Genomic DNA, 24,039 nt, shown 5'->3' with positions numbered 1-24,039 from the left:
TTTTTAATGGGCATCAGATTGATTGGCATGCATAGGAGCAATGCAATAATATATTGTCGAGCATATCAGCTATGTATATATAATTGACTGCTTAACTTTTATATGTCCATTATTATTATAGCCAATTGTACCTGGACACATCCATAAGTTTTTTTTTTTTTTTCGATGACACACCTATCCATAAGTTGTGGTCATTGGGGCATATGATCAGTTGTTCATGCATAGAGAGATGTGGATCAGTACAGAACTACAGATGGATGATATACTTGTGACTTGTCACAATTAACCAATCTGATCAATCGCAGAAACGTTGTAGACGTCATTTGCAGGAGTTTTGGCCTTTTGGGAACCTCAACAAGTAGCTAAAATTAGCCAAAAAAAAAAAACATAGAATGTTAAAGGATGGTCTCTCCCTAAACATAGAATGTTGGTTTCATGCCAATGACTTTGCTTCTGTTTTGCAAGCAAAAGCCTAAGGGATTTGCTTTGGTCTTCTATGGACTCGGCGTCTTAATCTTAGTCATTTTCAGGTTGAGGACGATTCTAAACTCCTAATCAAGATATTGAAAGGATGATATCAAATACTTTGGCAAATTGCGACAATTATTCAAGACATCAAATATCTTAGTTCATGACAATTATTCGAGACATCAAGTATCTCAGTTCGTGTTTCATCAATCAAAATTACATTTGCGCTTGCTCCAATATGTACTATAGTAGGTCCACCCCTAAATATTTGCACAAAAGCAATCAATACATGCTATATTTTGCCACATATGCAACCACCTAGGCCTGGCATTTAAACCCGTAACCCGCACGGTACCCGCACGCTAAAAGCCCGCACGAACCCGCCCGTTTATTAAACCGTGCTAAAAAAAGCCCACACGCAAAAAACCAGCAAATTAACGGGCTTTGCGTGCTAAACCCGTTGGAACCCGTTAACTCAAACCCTTTCCTAAAAACTCATTTTGACTGTTTTCGTCTTTCGGCAACCACAAAAAACGCGACCACAGGCTGAACAGTAGCCTCCACGGTTCTTTTCCGTCACCGAAAACCCAGTTCTCTCTCTCTCTCTTCTTTCTGTGAGGATCAGGCCGTCCGATCGACTTGTAGATTTGATATATTGATCGTAGAAGTGTTCCGATGAGTTTGGATGAGGATCCGACCGTTGAATCTTCGTATAATTGTGAAAAGACGATTCAAAAGGCGATCCATGAGGATCCGACTATTGGATCATCGTTTAATATCGTGAGGATGATTCTAAAGGCGATCCGGGACGATCCAACCGTTGGATCTTCATATAATTTTGAGATGATGATCCTAAGGGCGATCCGTGAGGATCAGACTGTTGGATCGTCGTATAATTTCGTGAGGATGATTTTAAAGGCGATCCAGGACGATCCAACCGTTGGATCTTCATATAATTTTGAGAGGATGATCCTAAGGGCGATCCGTGAGGATCTGACCGTTGGATCATCATATAATTGTGAAAAGACGATTCAAAAGGCGATCCGTGAGGATCCGACCATTAGATCATCGTATAAATTGGTAAAGACGATTCTCTAGGCGATCCTTGAGGATCCGACCGTTGGATCGTCGTATAATTGTGATTTGTGAATTGTATGCTAAGTTGAGACCGTATGTGATTGAGTGTTTGACGGAATTGCATTGAACAATCATTTATGATTTTGGCTGTTAGAGAAGACGCAACGGGATTTAGAGGTGAGTAAATCTCACATGGTTCATTTACGAACCGAATTTTATTAATTTACATTTAATCGCCAAGTTGTGAAAATTGTTTTACGGAAATAAATATTTGTTTTAAACGTATTGCTTCCTCGTGACTAAACCAACAATTTCTTTTTTAAACACTGTCTCAAGTATTTGAAATACTCAATCGACCAAAACAATGATGAAAATAAAAAGAATAAATTTTTTTTTTTTAAAAAAAAAAAAATCTGCTCACGGGTTTGCAATGGGTTTGAAAAAAAAAAAAAAAAATTGTTCACGGGTTCCAACAGAAAACCCGCAAACCCGCCGGGTTTAGCCTGTAAAACCGGTTAAGCTAACGGGTTCTTACCGGGTCGGCCCGTTAAGAACCCGCACTATACCCGCCCGTTGGCAGGCCTACAACCACCTACCTCCACCGTTGCCTAACCTATACCGCCACCTAATCTCCGGCAAGGGGACAATTGAAAGGCAAGTCACCGAACTAATGTATACCTTATTACCTTTGGTGACATGAAACCAAAGAACAGTAATTATTTTATTGAATTACCAATGTATTTCATTTTTGAAAATGAAAATATATCTCAATGAATATTCACCTGATTATCGAACATTTAGCTAATTACCTTGCCGGAGAGTTTTGTAATTCTAAAGTAAATAAAAGTGGCATTCAACGTGTTTAGTATTTGTACTAGTATCCGTTTATTTTTCTTCTTGTTGACTTGTTAGTATGAGCAGGGAATAAGTAGAAATTTCTACCTTCTAAGAACATGGATTTCTCCTAACATGTCGGCGAGGGATACTTGAACAACTTGTACACGTAAATTCCCTATATAATCAAGGTCAAATCCCAGTCAAGTCACCAAAATTTAATTCTATTTTGTCCCAAAACTTTGAATCCGTGCACAAAGGGTTAAAGCCTTTGTATTTGAAAATATCTTTGCTTTGCGAAATTTCACCTCCATTCATCACTACGAACAAGTAACAAGACTTTACCAACCCAAAGAATCCTAGCAAGACTTTTCCAACCCAAATAACTCACTTAAGATTTAGGCCCATGTTTGTAAAACTTAACTAAATTGCTATAATTTTTACTTTATGAAACGAGTCTCTTATTACCAATTTCTGTAAGTTGTTGTCAAATGTAATATTTAATGCAAATTTACTATTCGGTTTAAGGTGAGAACAAAAATTATTTCAAAAATTGTTTACCAATAAAGTTAAGCAACAAAAAAATATTTGGTGAAAAAATGGATAAGTTAGACGGTTGAAAGAGGTGAGAACGTAATCTTTAATGACGGTCGGAAGTCTTCCACAGCTTGATCAGGATAAAAACTTACGTTTAGTTAGATTTTAGCACACTTAAATCAGAAGTCGGACAAAGAGATCAAATCTCAATAACAAAAAAGATGATCTAAACCTCGTTGGATTCTAAGTCCTTACAGAAAAGTTGAGAATTGAGTAGGACTGAATCAGGAGTTTGATTTTCTCCCATGTAGAAATAAACAAAAAAGAGAAAAAGCAAAGCTCTAATTTGATTCTACCTCTAACGTGGCACTACAAAGAGGAAGTCTATCCTTAACACAAGTGAAGCCTATGGTAGTAGAGCCAATCTGCCAATGTACAAAAGCACGTTTATAACAAATTTCTCAATCACATGGCTACATTTGCACACGTGTAAGCATAGTACACCCTTCACAATCTGCAGTCACCCGCAGGTAATTCCAGCCGATGTATCTTTAAAGCTGGAACAATCAATCCCTTTTCTTCTCTGACTGAAACAAACACAGATCAAAACTGGGGTTGCTTTCTTCAAGAAACCCTAAAATATAATCTAACTTGTGCCTTCAAGGTAACCAAATTAAACTCGCTGACTTTATCCCTCATTCATTTTGATTATCTTCAAGGCAAGAAATTTCAATTCTTCTCTGTTCTTATGGTCTACTTGAATCACAAGCCTTTGGCATGAAGTTTCAGCAACCATGATAAAAATGCTGCAACTTTTTCGTGTCAATTTGATTGCTTTTTGTTTTTGGGAAATCGGAGATCGGAAATTTGAAATTGGGTTGTTGTGGGTTTGTTATTCTCGTCTCTCTTAAGACAAGGATTTTGGTGTTTGTTAAGTAATTTGGTGTTTTTTGTATTTGATCGCATTCATGGCTATGTTTGGTAAATCCGTGTTTTCTTCTTTTGGAAAGTTCTGTTTTTGGGGATGAGATTTTACTGGGTGTCTGTATTCATTGAATCTTCACAGTTGTTGGACTTGTTTATATGCCTGTATCTTTGTTTGGTTGCCCTGAAAAGGGAGACCTTGAATCTTCTTGCTAATTGACTCGACCGAAAGAATTGAACTTTGCTTATGTCATGTGCTGGTTGAAATTTCCAAGCAAAGATTTAAAGTCATAGATGCAGAGTAATCTTTTTTCTGTTATTGTCCTCTACATCTCAGAAATCAAACTTCTCTTATGTCATGTCTATAAAGCTAAAGCAATTCCTGGGCATTTGTTAGTTTCTTGTTTGTTCTGCAATATGTTCTGAACCTGAGCGATTTCTCTTTTTGCAGTAGTCATTGAGGTTGGTATGCCTTTTAGATTATGATTTTCGTCGACTAATTCTATTCTTATAAACATTTCATGGACAGGCTGAAGCTACCCATCATATTATTTGTTTCCACTCCCACTGCTTTGGCCTGGAATGCTCCCGTACAGATTGGTTGAAATTATATTTATTGTGAAAACTCGGCAGAACGAGCAAAAGATCTTTGACTGAAAATGGCTTTGGCTTTTACCAATCTTTCGTGGTGGTTGTGGAGTGGAAAGCAGAAGGAGCCTCAAATCTCTAATGGAACCTGTTTAAATTCTTCCCCTGAATCGGGTTTGCGGGAATCTGATGCATTAAAGTTTCCTTCTGTTAAAGGGGCCAATATGGCTGCATCTAGAAAGGTGAAGCGGAAATGGCATAGTCGGGAAGAAAGGAAAATTGATAGGGAATATGATGGTGTTCTCGTTCCATCTGATGGAGAGTGTGTTTCTGGTTCTGAATCTGATGACTCGGATTGGTCAATTGGATGGTTGGAGCCTCATGGACCTGGGTTCCAGAGTGAAGATGATGCAGACGATAGTTTCGCTGTGCTGGTTCCATGCTATGGGCATGCTATTCATGATATGGTGGGGAAATCAAAGAACAAAGATCAGAATACTATTGGGAGCATCCCAGATGGTTATTCAGATGGTAAGTGTTCTTTTGTACCTGGTTATTCTCTGTTCATCGTTTTTTTTTTCCCTTCCATCAATTCTATCCTGCTCTGTGCAATACATATTATAGTTTATATGAAATGTTTGCATCAAACCTTAATGTTAAATGTTTAATACTATTGATTTTTCACGGCGTTTTAAAAACAGGCTTTTGGTTCTGTTAATTTGATTTTAGTCATTTTACAATACCTCTACTGTCAATTGTGGCAAGACCCTGAGGGCTCTTTCTCATACGTCAGTCATTACCATTAATGTTAACTACAGATGGTTTAGTTATTTATGTCATTGATGGTAATTTGAGTGAGAATCACAAGTTTGATTTGATGGGCCATTGACTGTAAACCGAAAAGTTTTTCCTTTCTTTTTTCTGTTACCGCTTTTTTCTGAATAAACAATTAGTCTGTTCAAATTTAACATGACTGTGGAGGCAAATTGGATAAATTCGGGGACATGCTATGCAATGGTAGAAATGTAGAGTCCACTGGAAATGGTTGGGATACCAGTTTTAGGAAAAGTTCATTGACATGATTCCCCTTGATTGCCAGTAACACCTCAAAAGCACTAGGCAATAAGTGGTTGAGTTTTAGGAAAATGTCTTCCCCCATAATTTGTTTGTGACCATTGAAAGTGCTAGGCAATATACAATTCGGGATCTTAATGTCAGCTTAGAATTGGTGTATGTCGTAATGGAATGATATTTCTCTGAACTTGGTGAATCTCGACCTACCCTTTTGCTTTCCTATAGTTCTGTTTAGATTTTCATGCATCTTATGTTCAATCAACTTTACATGGTATTTTTCATGCATCTTATGTTCAATCAACTTTACATGGTATATTTGTCTATGCTGCAGTTCAAGTAAAACTCTGACACTTTCTCAAGTGAAATGTCGGCAGTTTTAAAAGGAAGTAAAAAGTAAAAACTGATGGGCTAACTTTAAAGAATAAATTATTAGTTTGAATAAATTCCTTGCATTGATGCCAAGAGATCTCAAAGATAGAGTTTTTTATAGATAGATTGAATTGAGAGTTGCTATCATGAATCCGTTGGGATTATTTCCAATGTGTGGTGGTAGCCAGGAATTTGTGGGCTTCAGTTATGGTTGGTTTTTCTTATTACGGACATAGAATTGCATATCATGTTCGTTTGTTTCCTGCGTCCCACCTTGAACTACATAGTTCAATCTTGATCATCTTGTGATGTGGTAATTGGTGGTATGTATTGATTGGATTGTTGTCTCAGTTAAGCTTCCTTACTGAAATCCAGTTGCAACTTACTGCATGTGTTTCAATTTAAATGAATAACGTAAGCTGACTATTTGTCTGCATTTTGCTTCTTTGTGCAGAGAGCAAGAAATTTATGGAAGAATGGCTCTCTTCTCTAAGGAACAGCTGATCCGTTAGGTAAAGGGGAAAAAGATGAAATCGAAATTGGCCTAGTTTGTTGATAGTATATCGATTACTTGATAGTGTAGAAGAGGACTGACCAAAGTTAGTCAAAGCTACTATAACTTTGATCAGCAGATATGGCAGACCATGGAGGACTTGCTTTCTTGCTGTTGCCATCTTTCTTTGCCGTTCAAAATTGATGGTACTGTGAAATAAGTCTACTGAATATAACGAAAAGGGAAAGAAAAAAAAAATCTGCTTTTGTAAGTTATTAAAAAATATGAAAAAAAAAAGGGAAAAGAAAAAAAAAAAGACAAAAGGGTGGAATGTATGAATTTCCTTTGGATGTGATTCTTGGATGTACATATGCTGAACGAATTAGAAGCAGTTTTATGATGCCTGATATTGTTGTAAATAACTTTGTGAATAATCAAAAAAGAAAATTGTACATAGAACCATGTTTTCTCTCTCTTTTTTATTTTACTCCTCTAAATGTACATCATTTGCATGGATTTTTAGATTGATTTTGATTTTGATTTTTTTTTTTTTGAAATGGATTTCATTGAAACAAATCAATGAGCACACTAGTTTATAATGACATTCCTGAGCAGAACCAAACCAATTTTGCCATTTTGGTCAACACTATTACATGATTTTCTTGCTAACTTATGAGTCACCGTATCGGCCTCACGCGAAGCAAAAGCTACTTCAAACTCCGCACTCCGCATGAGTGCACAAACGGTCCTTCACATCATCAAGAAGAAAACTACACGGAGGGGTCCCCTTCTTCTTGATTCATTGCAGCTGCCAACATAGAGCAATCAGTTTCAAAAATGATCTTGTGATAGTTCATACCTTCTGCCATTTGAATTGCTTCGAACAAGGCCTGTAGCTCGGCATGAAAGGGTGTGGTTATTGACTGCAATGGCCGAATAGCTGCTGCCCTAACTTGCCCTCTAGTATCCCGGAAAATCATGCCAGCTCCACTCTGCCCAGTTTGTGCTACAAAGGCACCATCAATGTTGCATTTCAGCCAATCATCTGGTGGCATCACCCATCCTTGGTCTCTTGCTCTCTGTTGAGTATCTGTAGTGTTAGCTTTGACAAATTCTTCTAACCATCCCATAGTCATCAGTACAACATCACGAAGGTGTTGTTTCCTGCCTTCCGAGACTTGGGTGTTTCAATTCTTCCATATTCCCCAGATTAGCATCATGACTTTAGCAGAATCTTCTTTGCTTATATTGGTAACCAGGTGAAGTAGCCAATCCTTCAAATCATCAATTCCTCCTTGGGGTTGATTTATAGCAGCTGCTGCCCACACTTCTTGGGCATGTATACATCTAGTAAATAGATGTATGTTGTCTTCTAAGTTCTAACCCATTTGCACAAACTGGACACACCAAGTCACCCATGTGTCCTTTTGTGCTCAAACAGCATCGATTTGGTAGGATATTAACACAAGACATCCATACCTGTAATGCTACCTTGTTCGGAACCTTTGTATTCCAGATAGCTGACCATAGCTTGCCATACATATCCGGCTCTGGTGGAGGAGCAAGGACCAGACCCAAAGCTATATCTCTTGCAACGTAGTAGGCACTTTTTGTTGTGAATAAACCTTTATTATTAAAGTGCCAAACCATTCTGTCTCTTGGAGCTCTTCTACTAAGTGGAATTCTTAGGATTAAATCCATATCCACTGGTGAGAACCACTGCTCAATTTTTTCAACATCCCATCTCCTTGTTACAGGACAAATTAGTTCACAAACTCGTTTTGGAGCATCTCGGGGTTGTGGTGAACTAGGGCAGCGAGGATAAGAGTCTGGCAGCCAACAATCCTTCCATATATCAATATTCTCCCCATTGCTTACTTACCACCGTAGACCTTGTGATAGGACTGCTCGACCTTCCCATATGCTCCGCCAAGGGAACGAAGGTTGTTCACCCAATTTCTGCATGTAGAAAATCACTATTTGGAAAATAAATAGCTTTATAGAGTCTTGCAATCAGTGAGTTAGGATTTCTCACTAATCTCCAACCTTGTTTTGCTAGCATGCCTATGTTGACCAGTGTAGATTTTTAAAACCCATGCCACCATCTTTCTTTGGTACACACAGTCTATCTCAAGACCTCTAGTGTATTTTCTGCTTTTCCTCTGAGTCACCTCACCAGAAGCCTGCACACAATTGTTGTAAATCCTCACACAAGCCAATAGGTAATTTATAACAACTCATCACATAGTTTGGTACTGTCTGGGCTACTGCTTTGATTAGAATCTCTTTACCAGCTCCACTCAATAGTTTAGCTCGCCAACTGACCACTTTTGTTGTCATTTTTTCTTTCAAGTAGCTGAATGTCGCCGTTTTTGTCCTCCCCACATAGGTAGGTAATCCCAAATACCTTTCATGCTTGTCAACTCGTTGAACTCCCAACAAGTCTGCCAAGTGGTGCTGCCGGTTTATATCAATGTTCTTACTAAAAGGTACTTCACTTTTCTGCAGGTTGATTTTTTGACCAGAGGTTACCTCATAAGTATGTAGTACATTTTGAAACTGTTGACATTCTTCTTCAGTAGCTGTGCCAAACTGGAAGCTGTCATCTATGAATAGAAGGTGGTGTAGCTGTGGTGCAGTTGGTGCAAGGACAAAACCGTTGATCCACTGCTGTTGTGCAAAGTGTCTAATTAAAGATGATAGGTCTTCTGCACACAACATGAATAGGTATGGCCGGTGACAATGGATCACCCTATCTTATACCCCTGGATGGTCTAATGTAACCTTGAACTTCTCCATTTACTGAAAAAGAATAACTGACCGACTGGATGCTGACCATAACCAATTCCACCGAATCTGATGCAAACCCCATTTTCAGAAGAATAGCTTGCAAGAAAGGTCATTCCAGTCTGTCATATGCCTTGCTAATATCCAATTTCAGTGAAAAGTGTGTATCACCTCCTCTTTGATTGTTATGCAAATGGTGTGTTACTTCAGTTGCAACCAAGATATTGTCAGAAATCAGACCATCCGGGACAAAGACACTTTGCAACGGTGATATCACATCACCTAGAAGGCTAGAATTCTTTTCAATCTGTTTGCCAAAACTTTTGAACAAATTTTGTACAAAACATTACACAAAGCTATAGGTCTTAAGTCCGACATATGTTTTGGACTCTTAACCTTAGGAATAAGTGTGATGTGTGTAAAATTTACCTCCTTGAGCAAAACACCTGATGAGAGCAAATGTCTCATTGCTGTGCAAACATCTTGTCCCACTTTGTTCTGGTACTTCTGAAAGAAAAACGGCAACATTCCATCAGGGCCAGGTGCCTTAGATGGGTGCATGTGAAACAAGGCTGCTCTAATCTCCTCATCAGAGTAAGGTGCTAGTAATCTCTCATTCATGTTTCCGGTAACCCTGGCTTGGACAGTGTATGGATGAGCTCTAGTGCCCTTGTGTTGATCCCACCAGTGCGAAACAGTTCCTAATAATACTCACTGATCACCCTTTCAATCTCAGGAGCATCATTCACCCACTGATTATTAGCATCAAACAAACCCAAAATTATGTTATGCTGTTTGCCATTTGAGGCTCTTCTATAGAAATAAGTAGTATTTATGTCTCCTCCCTTCAACCATAAGGCTCGAGAACATTGAATCCAAACTATTTCTTCATGTGTAAGTAGTTCCTAAAACTTTGCTTGTAGTGCCTGTTTCTCAACATGGTTAGCTGCATCATATGGTTTGCGTAACAGTTCATCCAGACGAGTTCGAACTGCTTTCATCTCCACTTGCTGAAACATGAAAGTTTGTTTCTACCATCTTGTCAGTTCACGTTCAATATGTTTGATACGTTGACAGACTTGGTACATTGGGTCATCATCCACATGTTTTTGTCACATTGGACTATCTCTTCACACTCACTATGAGTTACCCAGAATTGTTCGAACCTGAATAGAGATTTCCTCTTGCCAGACTGGGGTATTGAAGCCTCACTAACATGTGGACTATGATACGAAGAACTAGGTGGCAAGTGGGTGGTTTGAGATGAGGGAAACAGGCCTCGTAGTTCTACTGTCCACAAGCTTCTATCCAGTCGCCCTTTCGTTTGGTGATCAGACCATATATAGGAACTTCCACAGTATCCCATGTCAACCAGAAAGCAATCCATCATCACTTCTCTGAACTCTTGGATTTGAGCATGTCTTCTAGGCACACCCCTCGTCTTCTCAGAATTATCCGCTATCTCATTAAAGTCGCCTACAATCAATAACCATGGTAGCGTTGATTGGGCTGCAAGTTATCTCATCAAGTTCTAGGTCTCATGTCGATCTGCCATTTGCGCATAGCTGTAGATCCCAGTGAGCCACCATTCATCTGCCACCCCATTCACTCCTATAGCCACATCTACATGTCTTGCAGAGTAATATCTGATTAGTACTTGTGCGTCGTTCATCCACATGAAAGCTATACCTTGGCTATCGCCTCCCTTGGGCCAGCCTAGGCAGTTATCAAACCCTACCTTAATTCGTAGGGTTTCCAATTGTTTCTTGTTGCAGAGGGTTTCTGAAAGGAAGAGGATTTTGTGTTTCTCTTGTTGTATCAAATCTATAAGTGCTCGTCTTCTTGTACTGCTAACTATTCCTCGACAGTTTCACGCCAGAATACGCAGAGCCATCATTCCTAATTGCCGGTAATCTCGTCTTCAGTCCCCTCGTCTTCTCAGAATTATCCGCTATCTCATTAAAGTCGCTTACAATCAGCCATGGTAGCGTTGATTGGGCTGCAAGTCGTCTCATCAAGTTCTAGGTCTTACGTCGATCTGCCATTTGCGCATAGTCGTTGATCCCAGTGAGCCGCCATTCATCTGCCACCCCATTCACTCCTATAGCCACATCTACATGTCTTGCAGAGTAATATCTGATTAGTAGTACTTGTGCGTCGTTCATCCACAGGAAAGCTATACCTTGGCTATCGTCTCCCTTGGGCCAGCCTAGGCAGTTATCAAACCCTACCTTAATTCGTAGGGTTTCCAATTGTTTCTTGTTGCAGAGGGTTTCTGAAAGGAAGAGGATTTTGGGTTTCTCTTGTTGTATCAAATCGATAAGTGCTCGTCTTCTTGTATTGCTAACTATTCCTCGACAGTTCCACGCCAGAATACGCAGAGCCATCATTCCTAATTGTCGGTAATCTCCAGGGCCGTACTGACATTTTGGAGGCCTGAGGAAAACATTTATACGAATTTTTTTCCTATAATAAATTGAAACTTAAATACACTAGTAGCAATGAAAAAAAAGGAACAAAAAAAAAACATCTATATTGTATTCTTAAATTAGAACTAGCCTTTCTCTACACATGCTCTGCATGTGCAAGTTTTTTTTTTTTTTTTTTTTTTTTTTTTTTTCTGAAAATAAAAAAGAAAACGGTTATTGTACAGGAGATAATGGGAGAGAAAAGTGGGTTGTGGGTTATATTTTTATTTATTTTTTTAATAAAAATATATTTTGTAAATGTCATAACTGTCCTTATGATTTAATTAATTCTCAAAGTTTATTAATTTTCTAGGGTCATTTCTGTCAAAATTTTGGATTTTGGCTAACAAACTCTCTTCTCTTAATAATAGTATAGATTTACTAATGGAAAAAAAAAATTGTTTAATACCAAAAGAAACAGGAAAAAAAAAGTGAGAGAATATAAAATGAAACTATTTTTAGCTATGAGAAAAAAAAAAGGTACTTAATACAAAAGAAACCAAAAAAAAAAAAGGTACTATTTTGTTTTGAACTTGGGTGGCTAAAGAATATATATAAAGTCGTACTGAACTACAATATATATAAAATAAAAATAAAAACTGTTGGAGGCCCGCCTGAGACCGGTGGCCTGAGGCGGCGGGCTCAGGCTGCAGCCCTCAGGGCCGGCTCTGGTAATCTCGCCTTCAGTCCCTACCGGCAGCGCTATACCAGAGTCTCGCTCTATAGGTTTTTATAGAAAAACAACACTGTGCACAGCCAAATAAGATATTTTAATCAGATTGAATATTTGTATTAACTAACATGGAGTTTTATTTTATTTTTTTTCTTTTTCTTTTCCCTTTTCACAAGAATGAAAATCTAGTCTATTTATTTTGATAATTTCCCATATGTCATTTTGATAGTGTATGAAGGAAAATCAACCAATCTAGCAAGAAAAAATAAACTAAATGGTAAAAATTAAAGTATTACAGAATGAGGAAATTTGGTTAAAAAGGAAAATAAAAAAGATGCGAAATTTATATTTTAGACTATTTAATGATTTTTTTTGTAGTGTAAACTTTTTTATTTTGGTTATATAGGAGGAGGAAACTCATTTCCTCCCCCTCCCTTGCTAATCCACAGGCTTTCGTGTACATTTTTTTTTTTGAAGGGGTAGTTTTCTTCTTAATCTAGTGAATTTAATTTTGGGGCTGTGACCACTTACCCAATTTTTGGCCAAAAATTGCCCACTTACTCCACCAAGAGTTTTTTAACCCCATTTACCCAATCTAACAGTGTTTGACAGTATTGCCCTCATTTTAATTAACAAATTACACTCATATCTCTCTCTCCTCCCCCTCATCGATTTTTCTCTCTCTCTTTCTCTCTCTTTCTCTAACCTCGTCTCAGGCTCTCTCTCTCTCTCTCTGAGCCACGACGCCCACCACTCCACCGTCGATGTCGGCCTCCACCGCCGCCGCTCTGTCCCACCGTCGGACCACCAGAGGATGACGCTATCTAACTCCACGATCCCAACCCCTCTGGGCTTCGCCGGTTTTGTTCGTCAGATGTCCGGGAAGCTCCGAAGCTCCACGCCGGAATCGGGTCTGGGCTTCGCCAGTTTTGTTCGTCAGATGTCCGGGAAGCTCCGAAGCTCCACGCCGGAATCGGGTCTGGGCTTCCCTTGCAGGTCTCGGACGACGTCAAAACTGTGGTCTATTGGGGGGTAATAGACAGATTATTGTCCCCCACTAATTTCTTAACTGTGGTTAATTAATCACTGAAATTAGAGTTTTGATAAGTCTTATGTTGTTTTGAGTTTATTAAAGTACAATAATCTGTCAATAATAGTTAAGTGAAGGGTTCTGACTTAAAACGAAGACATTATTTGGGGGCAGTAATGTGTCTACTGCCCCCCACTAAACCATTAAAACTTGCACCAGTTAAGTGAAGGGTTCTGACTTCGTATGAAGACATTATTTGGGGGCAGTAATGTGTCTACTGCCCCCCACTAAACCATTACAACTTGCACCAGTTTCAAGGATTCACAGTGTATTGCACTTTATCACAAACAAATCAACAAGAGATGATTACTGTCTCCTAAGAAAGACATTATTGGGTGGCACTAATGTGTCTACTGCCCCCCAATAGACCATCAAACATTACACCGCTTCCTATGTTTCACAGATTATAGAAGTTATTCACACTCAAAACAACAGATAACGTCTAAAAACCCACATTATGAGGGTCAATATTCTGTCTACTGCCCCCCACTAGACTGACACAAACCACACAATTTTTTTCATTTATCGACTACTGCAATTTAACACTACATTTGTAATACCCGAAAAATTCAAATTAACGTCCGATGTCATTTTGGAAATGATTTCGTAGGCGTGGGCACGAATACGAAGCTTGAAGGAGTTGTGGAATTAGTTCGAACGATTTTATTTCGAAAACGAACGTTATTTAGGGGGTCTTAAAAAGTGACTTCTTATACGTACAGAATTTGGGAAAACTTTCTTCATGAAAGTTGTAGAGCTCGTCGATACGATCTCGTGCGTATGTTGAACGCAATATTCGGAGTTTGTATGAATAAGTTATGAATATTTGAAAATCGGGATTTTTTTTCTATAAATATGGAGAATTTCTGGAATTTTTCTTAAATCCCAAAATTTCCTATTCTTTCTATTTTCTCCCCCGGTTTTCTCTCTTCTCTCTCCTCTCCCCCGACCTTTTTCTCTTCTTTCTGGGCGTTCTTCCTCTGCCAGCAGCGCCACCGTCCGGCCACCTCAAGCCGCTCTCGAGGTGTCCACGGCTTCGCCTCGACGTCGTCTAGCTACTGGACGTGACCACTTTCCCCGGAACGGCCTCAAATCCGGCAAACCGGAGCTGCAAGGTTTGAGCCAAAAACAGTCAACGCCGGTTTTCTCCTAATTCCGGCCACCAAAACTCACGATCCTTAGCTCCCTGAACTCACCTCAACATGCTGATCATCATCCTAGAAGGATCGCACCTGGAGTGACCGGATTCACGTTCGTCGGAGCTCGGCCGGCTTTAATTCGAAAACCACCTTCGAATCCGATTTTCTCGAGTTATAGACCACCTTTTCTTGTGATTCTTGGCCTGGTGAGTTCACCTTGAGATTATTAACAACTCTCAAGAAGGGATCGAGGCCTGAGGTTGAAGTTTTTACGTCGGAATTCAAGCTCGCCGGATTCTGGAAAATTTCCGACCACGAAGACTTTCGATCAAGATATCGCGAGCTGTAGTGCATCGTTTTGATTGATTCTTTTTCCAGTGGGTTCCCCTTGATGTTGTTAACAACTCTCTAGAAGGCATCGAGGCCTGAAATTGAATCTTTGACGTCGAAATCGAGCCTTGCCGGATTCTGCAAAATTCTGGAATTTTTCCGACCACCGAAGCTTTCGATCGGTATATCTCGAGCTACAGACCATATTTTTCTGTGATTCTTGAACCAGTGAGTTCTTCTTGAGTTTCTTAACAACTCTTCAGAAGGAATCGAAGCCTTAAATTGACGTTTTTACGTCGAATTGGAGCTCGCCGTTTTCTGCAGTTTCTCGCCGGTTTCTGGAAAATTCCGGCCACCTTCATACTGTTCAAGGTAATTTTCGACCCCTTCCGGTCATTTTCAGACTTCGTGCTAGTTATGAAAGTTGTTAAGCATGATGAGAGGAAGAAGAGCAGCCCGGCCCCGACACCATTGGTGGTGGTCGGCGGCGGCTCTGCCACTAACTCCGGCGGCCCTTTCCGGCCACCTCCGGGGATCAAAAATATGGTTTCTGTACATTTTCAGATTCTATATTTCAATACGATCATTTCGATATATTATACGCAATTTTTGGATATCGTATGATTAAGTTATGAATTTTTAAGTTTAGATCGATTTCGATCGTTAGATTTGTGATCTGTGAAGTTAGGACCGTCAGATGGACTTGTAGTTTTGATATGATGATCTTATGACTGTCCCAGTGGCTTTGTGTGGTCATGGGCGAAGATCCGACCGTTGGATCTTCGTATAAATGCAAAACAGTGATTAGGAAGGCGATCCGTGAGGATCCGACCGTTGGATCATCATTTAATTTCAATCCGACCGTTGGATTGTCGTTTGATTATGTTTTTGAGTTATTGGCTAAGTTAAGGTCATGTTTGATTAGGTGATTGACGGTTTGAGTTGGCGGACGATTGTGAATCGTATTTTGAGCTGTTAAGAAGACGCAGCGGGATTAGAGGTGAGTAAACCTCACGTGGTTCATATTACGAACCGAATAAATTTAATTACCTTATTTTGTCGTAATTGCGTGAAAATATTTATGAAATAAATATTTGTTTTAAAATCATATGGACTTGATCAACTACGGTCCATGGGTAAGTAAAATGATTTTTACTATACAAATGAATTTCTCGGTTTTATTGCATGTGAACTATAGTTGGTATTAGTGATTATCCCTGAGCGGATAATTACGTATATATATATTTACGTGATTATATGTGAATGGTGTGACATTGAAGAGTGTGGAATTGGGATGATTAAATTATTATGAATTGACATGTGACTTACCATATTTACATGTGATGAACATGATTGATGAGTTCTTGTTAATATTCATGATTTACATTGGAGGATGTATAGAGTTAGAGAATGTAGGGTTCTGAGGATGAAGTGTCCGAAGTTCGACGGTTAAGGATAACCGGAGTGTTTGTGTACTGAGGACGGGGATGTCCAAGGTGCGACGGTTTATTATTAACCGAAGTTGTGTGCTGAGGACGGGGATGTCCAAAGCGCGACGGTTTATTATTAACCGAAGTATATGGTGCTGAGGACGGGGATGTCCAAAGCGCGACGGTTATAGTGTTAACCGAAGTATTTTTGCCGTTGCTTGACCCTAGGCCAAGGTGTCAGAGGTAACGAGGCAGTTAGAGCTCTAACGTGTTATGGGATGGGACCAAAGTGGTGATAGTGTTGTGTGATAGGACCAAAGTGGTGATATTGAATTGGTTGACGTTTGCGTCGTGGATGTTGAGATTGTTGGTTGTGTTGTTGAGTTATAAGAATTGTAATTTAAAATCAACAGTTCTTTCTTGTTTACTCATACTGGCTGTAAAAAGCTTACCGGGTTTTGTGTTGTTGCAACTCCCGGTACACTATTCAAATTGTGTAGCGGGTAATCCTACAGGTCAGGAGAACCAGGACGGTGATCGGGCTGCTTAGAGTAGTGTTATGTGAATTACAGCATTATATTGTGAGGTTTGTTATGCTCATTTAGAGCTTTACGATTTTACTTTGTAAGAGTGAATTGTAATAATTAACTCGAGGTTTTTCGAGTTTTGTGTTGAGTGGCGAGTGGTGTGTTTGTTTCTGAGAAAAAAAAATTCAGAACGTTATTTGTATTAATTGTTTATTCATGTTTCGGATTTGAATTTATTATTCAAAATTCGGGGCGTGACAGTTTGGTATCAGAGCGTAAGGTGCATATTTGGTGATGTGTCAATACTTTCCGAGTGATGGCCCGTCTGCAGCGGATCCCCATCGTGTGCTCTTCGGTATTGGCTAAGTCATTGGGTATGCGTGAGTGTTGGGAGTTGTTTAGGCCGCTAGGTCGTTTTAGGAACGTGAATACCTTCCCTGTAGTATTGACTTGGCTAATATGGACTTGTATTTGACTCATGCCATGTTTTAAGTGCTATACGTGTATTAGCCAAGCATACTATACTTCTTAGGTGATGGATATTCGAAAGGGGTAGTACATTGAACCTTAAAGTTGTTTTGGAAGTTCGTATTAGAATGAGTTCAGTTGCCGCGAGTTATAATCTTTAAGGAATGGAAACCTTCGGAATTAACTCTGTTGAGTCAGTGAGAATTGTTTTATGGAAATGAGGTTCTTTTGATTGTTGAAGTGTTTGGTTGAAGGCATGGTGTGGACCTATGCACGTACCTAGTGTGGATACGAGTATTAATGGATAGAAAGTTTGCCTTCTTAAGTTGGACGTACATATGTTTTTGGATGAGATGTACATGTCAAATAATAGATATCTTGTTTTGTAACGAGATGTCTTAGTGGGGTTTTGGTAATTGGCATGGGTGATGTGTTTAAAGTGGCTTTGAGGTAACTATACTAATCTTGTGTGAGATTGAGTTATTAGTATAAATTGAGAATATATGAGCAGTTGGAATGAGAATTGATCTCACTAACTCAAGATGATAGGAGTGTGAGAGATTATGGGGTAGAATTCTCAAGACTATATTGATTTTTGAGTGTAGTGATGTAATTTGGGAGATACTTAGGTTACCTATAAGGAGGGTAGTAGAGTTTATTATCGATGTGAGGAAAAGTATGGTACCTGTAGCAATAGCATCTATGGTGTGTGCTGGAGATTCTAAGAAAAGAAAAGTTGTATGCAAAGCTTGGGAAGTGTTTAGCTTTATTATTCCTTGATTTTAGCTAGACCTTTGTGTGACTTGATTTACAGTTGCGTTTTGAGAGTGATTATTGGGGATATATCTCTATGATAGATTTTGTGTATGGTTTGACATATGGAAAAATTTATACGACCTTGTGATAGGGTTGATTGTGAAGAGACATTGTGTCGACATATGAGCTGAGGTGATAATGTTGTTTTGCAACCCTAGGGGTGCTAGTGTTGTATTATCAATGCATTGGAACAGATGTTGTGAGAATAGGATTTTGAACGGGGGTATAGTTAGGGTGAGATATTAGGTGCTTTACCAGTATTGATTGGTGAATCAAGATATGTCTTACGTAAGGTTGGAGACTAATCTAGAAAACTTCAAGGAATTACTAGAAGTACGAGTGCAGCAGAGCTGGCTAATTTTGAAAGAGCAATGGGTGACCAAGGTTCGATTCTTGGTGGCGTTGTTGGTTGTTTTTAAAGAAAAGACTACCACATACATTCAGTCTTATTACAAGTCAAAAGCAAAATAAAGTTATTGTACAACGAAAGTTAAAATGCAGAAAAAGAAATACAATAACTAAAAGATGAATTGTTTTTACTTCTTCCCCTTTGATTGGGAAAGCTCAGCAATCTCCTCCCTGAGTTTGGTGACTTGATCATCGACCTCTTCACTGTCCTGCGAGTCACTACTGGTTGAGTCAAGATCTTCCCAAGGAACATGAGGAGCGGTGCGCGGACGAGTGGCAGCCCTTTTGCTGGTTTCAGCCGCAGGAGGAGGGTCCTTGTGGAGTGACGCAACAACTTCCTTGCAAGGAAACCCAGGAGGATGACATTGCATGTTATTGACCTCCTGAGCAAGCTTGTTCATTGCGGTGTGGCAACGGATCAAAGAGAGGTTCATGTCAGTGATGTAATCGATCATACATGTGACTCGCCAATCCGTCACCATAATACCATCACGGAGGGAGGAACGCAGTGCATCAATTGAGTCTGACAAGCTTTCCAGGGTGGCCACAGGCCGAGGAGCACGAGCAGCTAGGGAGGAAGAGGACTCGCTGGGATGCAGTCTGGGAGAACGACGAGGCAGAGGAGGGGGACTGCGGCTACGCTCACGTATAGGACGATGGTCTCCAGGACGAGTGAGGCCAGCGCAAGCGGCCGCTTGACGACCCTCTTCTTCTAAAGAGAGAACACAGCGTTGATTGACGCTCATGCGAGCGGTAATCTTGGTTCGAACCATGATGAAGGAGAAGGAATTTGAAACTGCACGCTTAGACAAAACCGAGTAAAATCTGGAGGAGATAAAAGGAGGTTTATATAGAGCACAAGATAGGGTTGAGAAAATGTGAGAATGGAAGAAGAGATTTGAGTTATCGGATGGAAGAAGAGAATTGAGAGAGGATGGCTAAAACTCTGGGGAAATTTTCTTTTCTTTGGTGTGAATAGTCTCATTCCCCGAATGCACCTATTTATAGAACAAGGTGAGCAGATCTCCACCGTTGGATGGACGATCTCAGAGATTCAAACTACACGTTGGATTAAAGTCGCCCAAAAACACGGAAAAGTTGTGGGCGCGTGGAGAGCGTGTAGGGGGACCGAGCGAATCTCGAGACGCTGTGGCAGACAGCTTTCGCCGAAAGGGATCTGCTTTCCGTAAATCACGAAAGCGACGTGTCGTGGCACGTGGAGTGTACCGACAGTTTGTTTTTATTCTATCGCTTATGATAGAATAAATAAAAGGAGTTGCATGGAGAATAACGAGTGCAGCTGGTGCTCTAGTGGTTGAAGAGCAAAGCTCTTGTACAAGAGGTCAGAGGTTCGAACCTTGCCTCTCCCGTTATTTTATTTATGTCGCTTATGACATAATAAATATAACACGTGAGCATATATTAATGAAGGCAGCTCTTGCTTCAGTGGTTGGGAGCAAAACCTTCGTGTTCGAGGTCGGGAGTTCGAACCTTACCTCTTACAAATATTTTTGGATCTCGTATATGCTTGATATACGGACTTATATACGGTATGTACGGCATACATACGTATATACGGTCTGTACGGTATGCATACGTATATACGGTCTGTACGGTATACATACTTATATACGGTATGTACAATTTCATACCGTAGCCGAGCTGGAAGTTGGTAGGCCCAAATAGTAAGCCCAAATAGTAAGCCCAATTGTTCGGCCCGATTGGTAAGCCCAATTGTTCGGCCCGAATGGTAGGCCCAAATGTTAAACCCAAATTGGTTCGGGCCGGTTCGAAATGTGGATGGTTCGGTTTCTTCGGCCCAATTGGCCAGCCCTAATGCTTAGCCCAAGGATTGAGCAAGCCCAAGTCATCATCACTGGGTAACATATTTTATTGGCGTGCTTTTGGGGACGAATTGTTTTGAGTGATGCATCTCTATTGTTGTGTAGAATGGTGCATGCTTGAGTTTTACTATAGAGACTTACCGTGATTCTAATTGAGTAGCGAAACACTTTGTGGGAGTGTTTACTGTGCTTGTATGCCAGTACAAAGTGTTGATCTATGTGAGGATCTATGAGATGATCCATGTGACGATTTTGTGTATGTGATGTGGAGTATTGTTGAGCAGTTGTTGTGTGAGTTTACGTTTGTGATGAAAGGATTTAGTGGCCATAGGAATGTATTTTTATACAAAGAGCTGAGGCTCTGTAGATTACTACAGATTTGGAAAAGATGGAGATTCTATGGTTAGGTCAACCTTAATCGAGAGGAATTGACTTGCGCTTAAATTTCGGGACGAAATTTCTTTAAGGAGGGTAGATTGTAATACCCGAAAAATTCAAATTAACGTCCGATGTCATTTTGGAAATGATTTCGTAGGCGTGGGCACGAATACGAAGCTTGAAGGAGTTGTGGAATTAGTTCGAACGATTTTATTTCGAAAACGAACGTTATTTAGGGGGTCTTAAAAAGTGACTTCTTATACGTACAGAATTTGGGAAAACTTTCTTCATGAAAGTTGTAGAGCTCGTCGATACGATCTCGTGCGTATGTTGAACGCAATATTCGGAGTTTGTATGAATAAGTTATGAATATTTGAAAATCGGGATTTTTTTTCTATAAATATGGAGAATTTCTGGAATTTTTCTTAAATCCCAAAATTTCCTATTCTTTCTATTTTCTCCCCCGGTTTTCTCTCTTCTCTCTCCTCTCCCCCGACCTTTTTCTCTTCTTTCTGGGCGTTCTTCCTCTGCCAGCAGCGCCACCGTCCGGCCACCTCAAGCCGCTCTCGAGGTGTCCACGGCTTCGCCTCGACGTCGTCTAGCTACTGGACGTGACCACTTTCCCCGGAACGGCCTCAAATCCGGCAAACCGGAGCTGCAAGGTTTGAGCCAAAAACAGTCAACGCCGGTTTTCTCCTAATTCCGGCCACCAAAACTCACGATCCTTAGCTCCCTGAACTCACCTCAACATGCTGATCATCATCCTAGAAGGATCGCACCTGGAGTGACCGGATTCACGTTCGTCGGAGCTCGGCCGGCTTTAATTCGAAAACCACCTTCGAATCCGATTTTCTCGAGTTATAGACCACCTTTTCTTGTGATTCTTGGCCTGGTGAGTTCACCTTGAGATTATTAACAACTCTCAAGAAGGGATCGAGGCCTGAGGTTGAAGTTTTTACGTCGGAATTCAAGCTCGCCGGATTCTGGAAAATTTCCGACCACGAAGACTTTCGATCAAGATATCGCGAGCTGTAGTGCATCGTTTTGATTGATTCTTTTTCCAGTGGGTTCCCCTTGATGTTGTTAACAACTCTCTAGAAGGCATCGAGGCCTGAAATTGAATCTTTGACGTCGAAATCGAGCCTTGCCGGATTCTGCAAAATTCTGGAATTTTTCCGACCACCGAAGCTTTCGATCGGTATATCTCGAGCTACAGACCATATTTTTCTGTGATTCTTGAACCAGTGAGTTCTTCTTGAGTTTCTTAACAACTCTTCAGAAGGAATCGAAGCCTTAAATTGACGTTTTTACGTCGAATTGGAGCTCGCCGTTTTCTGCAGTTTCTCGCCGGTTTCTGGAAAATTCCGGCCACCTTCATACTGTTCAAGGTAATTTTCGACCCCTTCCGGTCATTTTCAGACTTCGTGCTAGTTATGAAAGTTGTTAAGCATGATGAGAGGAAGAAGAGCAGCCCGGCCCCGACACCATTGGTGGTGGTCGGCGGCGGCTCTGCCACTAACTCCGGCGGCCCTTTCCGGCCACCTCCGGGGATCAAAAATATGGTTTCTGTACATTTTCAGATTCTATATTTCAATACGATCATTTCGATATATTATACGCAATTTTTGGATATCGTATGATTAAGTTATGAATTTTTAAGTTTAGATCGATTTCGATCGTTAGATTTGTGATCTGTGAAGTTAGGACCGTCAGATGGACTTGTAGTTTTGATATGATGATCTTATGACTGTCCCAGTGGCTTTGTGTGGTCATGGGCGAAGATCCGACCGTTGGATCTTCGTATAAATGCAAAACAGTGATTAGGAAGGCGATCCGTGAGGATCCGACCGTTGGATCATCATTTAATTTCAATCCGACCGTTGGATTGTCGTTTGATTATGTTTTTGAGTTATTGGCTAAGTTAAGGTCATGTTTGATTAGGTGATTGACGGTTTGAGTTGGCGGACGATTGTGAATCGTATTTTGAGCTGTTAAGAAGACGCAGCGGGATTAGAGGTGAGTAAACCTCACGTGGTTCATATTACGAACCGAATAAATTTAATTACCTTATTTTGTCGTAATTGCGTGAAAATATTTATGAAATAAATATTTGTTTTAAAATCATATGGACTTGATCAACTACGGTCCATGGGTAAGTAAAATGATTTTTACTATACAAATGAATTTCTCGGTTTTATTGCATGTGAACTATAGTTGGTATTAGTGATTATCCCTGAGCGGATAATTACGTATATATATATTTACGTGATTATATGTGAATGGTGTGACATTGAAGAGTGTGGAATTGGGATGATTAAATTATTATGAATTGACATGTGACTTACCATATTTACATGTGATGAACATGATTGATGAGTTCTTGTTAATATTCATGATTTACATTGGAGGATGTATAGAGTTAGAGAATGTAGGGTTCTGAGGATGAAGTGTCCGAAGTTCGACGGTTAAGGATAACCGGAGTGTTTGTGTACTGAGGACGGGGATGTCCAAGGTGCGACGGTTTATTATTAACCGAAGTTGTGTGCTGAGGACGGGGATGTCCAAAGCGCGACGGTTTATTATTAACCGAAGTATATGGTGCTGAGGACGGGGATGTCCAAAGCGCGACGGTTATAGTGTTAACCGAAGTATTTTTGCCGTTGCTTGACCCTAGGCCAAGGTGTCAGAGGTAACGAGGCAGTTAGAGCTCTAACGTGTTATGGGATGGGACCAAAGTGGTGATAGTGTTGTGTGATAGGACCAAAGTGGTGATATTGAATTGGTTGACGTTTGCGTCGTGGATGTTGAGATTGTTGGTTGTGTTGTTGAGTTATAAGAATTGTAATTTAAAATCAACAGTTCTTTCTTGTTTACTCATACTGGCTGTAAAAAGCTTACCGGGTTTTGTGTTGTTGCAACTCCCGGTACACTATTCAAATTGTGTAGCGGGTAATCCTACAGGTCAGGAGAACCAGGACGGTGATCGGGCTGCTTAGAGTAGTGTTATGTGAATTACAGCATTATATTGTGAGGTTTGTTATGCTCATTTAGAGCTTTACGATTTTACTTTGTAAGAGTGAATTGTAATAATTAACTCGAGGTTTTTCGAGTTTTGTGTTGAGTGGCGAGTGGTGTGTTTGTTTCTGAGAAAAAAAAATTCAGAACGTTATTTGTATTAATTGTTTATTCATGTTTCGGATTTGAATTTATTATTCAAAATTCGGGGCGTGACAACATTTACTTTGGAATAGTAGTTTTCAGTCCGTCAATAAATAAAGCAATCATCATTAGCCCCCAATACAAAGTCTACTGGGGGG

At 40.0% G+C, this 24,039-nt stretch overlaps 1 protein-coding gene and 2 long non-coding RNA genes across 5 annotated transcripts; all 3 read left to right on the top strand.

The window, feature by feature from the left end:
- Window positions 1–3,426: 3,426 nt before the first annotated feature.
- On the top strand, window positions 3,427–6,850 carry LOC133706436 (uncharacterized). Of its 3 annotated transcripts, none has more exons than XM_062131966.1 (3): window positions 3,427–3,580; window positions 4,370–4,947; window positions 6,326–6,850. In XM_062131966.1, the coding sequence occupies exons 2-3, from the start codon at window positions 4,500–4,502 to the stop codon at window positions 6,373–6,375; spliced, it is 498 nt and encodes a 165-aa protein (XP_061987950.1). In that variant the 5' UTR covers window positions 3,427–3,580; window positions 4,370–4,499; the 3' UTR covers window positions 6,376–6,850. The 3 variants fall into 3 exon arrangements, with proteins under 3 accessions (XP_061987950.1, XP_061987948.1, XP_061987949.1); XM_062131964.1 differs by having other exon boundaries at window positions 3,428–3,580; window positions 4,370–4,959; XM_062131965.1 differs by lacking the exon at window positions 3,427–3,580 and adding an exon at window positions 3,709–4,141 and having other exon boundaries at window positions 4,370–4,959.
- Window positions 6,851–13,952: 7,102 nt separating this feature from the next.
- Window positions 13,953–16,956, top strand: LOC133745751 (uncharacterized). Its single transcript, XR_009863756.1, has 3 exons — window positions 13,953–15,223; window positions 15,777–15,851; window positions 16,782–16,956. It is a non-coding gene; the product is annotated as an uncharacterized LOC133745751 (long non-coding RNA).
- Window positions 16,957–20,674: 3,718 nt separating this feature from the next.
- LOC133745789 (uncharacterized) lies at window positions 20,675–23,843 on the top strand. Its single transcript, XR_009863786.1, has 3 exons — window positions 20,675–22,110; window positions 22,664–22,738; window positions 23,669–23,843. It is a non-coding gene; the product is annotated as an uncharacterized LOC133745789 (long non-coding RNA).
- Window positions 23,844–24,039: the final 196 nt, after the last annotated feature.

This window comes from Rosa rugosa, chromosome 4 (assembly GCF_958449725.1).
Source record: "Rosa rugosa chromosome 4, drRosRugo1.1, whole genome shotgun sequence".
Lineage (NCBI taxonomy): Eukaryota > Viridiplantae > Streptophyta > Magnoliopsida > Rosales > Rosaceae > Rosa > Rosa rugosa.
Note: the sequence above shows the minus strand (reverse complement) of the source record. Positions and strands in the feature narration are given on the sequence as shown.